The 3,917-nt window shown below is 42.3% G+C and overlaps 1 pseudogene across 1 annotated transcript; it reads right to left on the bottom strand.

The window, feature by feature from the left end:
• Positions 1 to 1,621: 1,621 nt before the first annotated feature.
• On the bottom strand, positions 1,622 to 3,052 carry TEOVI_000807400:pseudogene (annotated as a pseudogene). The gene has a single exon. A coding segment is annotated over exon 1 (1,431 nt).
• Positions 3,053 to 3,917: the final 865 nt, after the last annotated feature.

Here is a 3,917-nt window from a genome sequence, read left to right as displayed (position 1 = left end):
TGTAGCCGCCTGGTCAGCTAGATTTCCTGCGGCTGCGACGGCTTGTTTTAATGTTGCATCATCTGCAGTCTATAAGCCTGCTTTCTTTCGAATTGTTTCGTCCGCTTGACCTGTCTTGATCCTTTGGGCCGCCGCTTTCCAGCTTGGCCATTTAGTCGTCCAGTCTTTGTTCTCTGTAAATTCGCTTTTTCGTAGGTCTCGGAAGGTTTCTGGGTTTGAAAGTTCACGAAACAGCTTTTGCCATGTTTCTGCTGACAGGCTCATGTTAAAGTCTATTATGTTGTTTATTTCTCCTTTTTTGTGTCTTCGTTTTGGGTGATTACTGCCCTCTTGGCTCCGAGCCCAATTAAGCCACAAATGGCCACTGCTTCGTGGATATTGGTGTCTTCTTCGACGTTCGCTGTCACTACACTGAAGGAGACTGATACGATGAAGGCCATAGCACAGATCCAAACTGCTTTACACTTTATCGTCTATTTTTTATCTGTGGTGTATCTGGGTGCTAGTTCTGGACAGAGAATTGCATATTTAGTGTTAAAGTTCTCATTTGGTACAACGTAGAGGCTGCTGTTTATTTTCTCTGTTTTGCAGCAGCTGTTACCCGTTTGTTTTAAATTGGATTTTAAATTTTAAACCCTACACATCTCCGATACTCTGATCCCCCTCTTCCCATTATTCAAAATATCATATTTCTTTTCTTGAGCTTTCGGTGCAAGTAAGTAAAAATACAACATTCTATGATATTTTCGCTGTTGGCCCCAGTTTTTAACACTAGGAACCGTAATCGCAATAAACATTATATTCTTAGCCTGCGCTTCAGGCGTAGAATACATTCATTTTTTGAAAAACGGAGTAAACTCTACTCCCGTATCATTTTCCTCTATTCTTTGCTGTTCCGTGGCATATTCTGCTGTTTCTTCTCATACTTTAGTTCATTATTTTTTAATGTTCTGTCGTATCTGTTGCGGGTAAAGCAGCGTCTCCATCTGCTCTATACACCAGACTTTGACCCTCTCTCATTTTTCCCTTACTAACGTCCTTGGTTATCATGATGTCCATATTCATGTTTATGCTTGAAATTGTGCGTATTTCCTCTCCCTCTCCTTCTTCTGTCTTTCTGCCTTCCTCCATTTCCATCAAAAATATTCCTGTTGCTTTTTCCCTCCATAACTTATTCTCACTGAACCCTTTCCATTGTTTTACATGCTTCCATTTTGGCTGACCCTTCATAGTTGTTACCACTTCTCTTATTATAATATTCGTATATACACACTGACAACACTCTTCTATTATTATCATTATTTAAAAAATAAAATAAACTAAATTAGAATAGAACACATTTTTCATACACTATTATCCTACTACTTTACATTCGTATGCCACGTGCATACACATGTTACTAAAAGTCGTACATTTAAATTATGAAGTGTCGAAATATATCAAAGTTTAGCAAATATTAGAAAATTCCTACATAAAAAAGTTTCTTAGAAAACAACATATTTATAAATAAAGATACAAAATTCTAAAAAAATTTTAAAAAAACAGTCATAAGAGCTAATTTTGTGGTTATGAGAAAACTACCATTTCTACGTTTAACTTTATCCTTTTTATCCTCGTCATCTTTTCCACTTCTCCATCCACAAACAAGCTTGTCTTTTCCTTTATTGACCTCTTCGCATTTTTATTTTGAGCCATAATCAGATCATTTTACAGTTGCTGTTCCTGCTCCATCTTCTGTTCCTGCTTGGGTTGCTTGTTGTTCTACTGCTGTCGTATTCAATTTGCAGTGGGGACCATCTTTGTCTTCAGGGCCTTCCCATTTGCAAAGCGGCGTCTTCTTTTTGCAGTCAGCTGCTTTTCTTATTGCTTCGCATTCTTTTTTCTTGTTGTCTGTCGTTTGGGTGTCGGTTTCAGTTGTTGCCTTTTTTTTTGTTGCTTCTATCTGGAACCTGCTGTCAAGGACTGCTATTTCCTTGGCTATTCCCCACAGCTTCTTTTCGTATTTAGCTATTGATTTTGCCACTTGAGTAAACTGAGCGGCTGCGGCGTTGTGAATGTCTATGGCGTCCGCCGCCGCTGCAAGACTGGCTGCCCATTTGGTCGTTTTGAAGTTGTCGCTGCTGCCCGAAACATAGTTTTGGTACTCTACACAGAGGCCTGAATCTGATGAACCTGTGCATCCCGAGTCTGCTACTCTAACGCCAAGCATTCCCTTCGTCCCGCTCGTCCTGATTAGTCCGTGTACCGTCTGGAGCAGCTGGCGGATGCTGCTGGACGTTGCCATCATTGGTGGCGTCTTGCCGCAAGTGCCTACGATATTGGCGTATGCTGTGCTTATGATGGTGGCGGTGTGAGTGTTCCACTTCGCTGTGATTGCCGCTTGCTTCGTGCGGGCTTTGTCTTGTGCTTTTGTGTTGTCCGTTGTGCAGATGCATAGTAATGTCTGCGCCAGAGTCTGCGATGTGTCGACCCCCGCTCCCTTGTTGCATGATCCTCTGTTGGCCGCCTTTTGTCCTCCCGTTGGGTCGGTTTCGTAGTTGCCCTTGCCTTTGGGGACGCCGTAGGCGGCCTCGTTTAGCTTTTCCTTGATTTTTTCTTTGGAGTTTGCTGCTATGGTCTTTTGCAGGGTTGTCAGCTCTTCTGCTATTTCGTTCGTGGCGTCGGCTAGGTTGTTGACTGCTGCCCGCGCCTGCTGGGTACCCCCTGGGGTTAATTGGAAGAAACCTGCGTCCGTTAGCTTCTGTTTTTGTGGGTTGCTGTCGAGTATTTTTTTCGCGGTCGCTGACCACGCATTCCATAGCTTTGACCAGTCAGCTGGGTAGCCTTTGGTTGACGTAAATTCAGCATTCCATTGTATTGCCGAGCCGTCGTCGCCAATGAATTGCTTTTGCCATGCGTTATCTGCCAACGTCATGTTCGCTTCTAGGATAATGTTCAGTGCTTGCGTCGGCATCTCGCCTGGTGGTATTAATTGTGGATCGGCTGCGCAAACGTGCATTAGCGCGCATAAAATTGCGTGTTCCCGCTCATTGTCACCAGGCTCGACGTTGGCATCTCCTGTCGTGACACAAAGCAGTGCTAGTATAAAGGCCAGCTTGCGGTACGTCATTAAATCAGTCTCAAAGAAGTTCTTAAGATTGTGAAGTTTCAGCGTGTTTCTTGAAAAAATTCAATACTGTCTGCCTTTGTTATGCGAAATATGGCGCAATCAGTTACAGATGAAAACTTTGTGATCAAAGAGTGACGTACTTTTGCCTTTGCCTGCCTGTCGTGCATAATCGTCGTTTTTTTACTTTCAATTTCTGTTCTGTCACTTGTAAGCTTATTTACTCGGTGCTTCTTCCGCCGACATAACTTTCATTTGTCAGTGAAGAGCTATTCCGTTGCTAGACTCGGCTATAAAATGTTCTCAATCACCAGTCTTCGCACAACAATTCTGGGATATCGGGCAGGCTCTAGAGGGAATTGTATCAGCGCCGACGCTTCGCCGGCTGTCATTTTCTTCAATGAAAACATTAAGCTACTTTCCAAAGTGGTTTTTACTTGTTAATAGTCTGAACATTCATCTTTTCTTAGCTTTAAATAAATCCCTTTTTATAACTTCTTCCCCACCTGTCACTTCATATTGAAAATCCCGTTTCTCTCCTCATACTACACATGTTTCATATTTTTCCAGATCCTTCGAATTAAATTCTCTTCCTTTCAACTTTTTATACCAAGTAAGATTTTTCATAATTAACTTTGTTTTCTCCTCCCACGCAATAGACTGCACAGGAAAATGAATGAATGGGGCTTCTCCAATCACCACACTACTTGGAATAGAAAAGAATCTCCCCTCAAGACGAATCTCTGACCAACAGCTTCTTGTATAGCACTCTATATCATCAACGGTTTGTAAATACTCTGCTCTGACCACC

Source organism: Trypanosoma equiperdum (assembly GCF_001457755.1).
Source record: "Trypanosoma equiperdum strain OVI genome assembly, contig: ctg_1202, whole genome shotgun sequence".
NCBI classification, from domain to species: Eukaryota; Euglenozoa; class Kinetoplastea; order Trypanosomatida; family Trypanosomatidae; genus Trypanosoma; species Trypanosoma equiperdum.
Note: the sequence above shows the minus strand (reverse complement) of the source record. Positions and strands in the feature narration are given on the sequence as shown.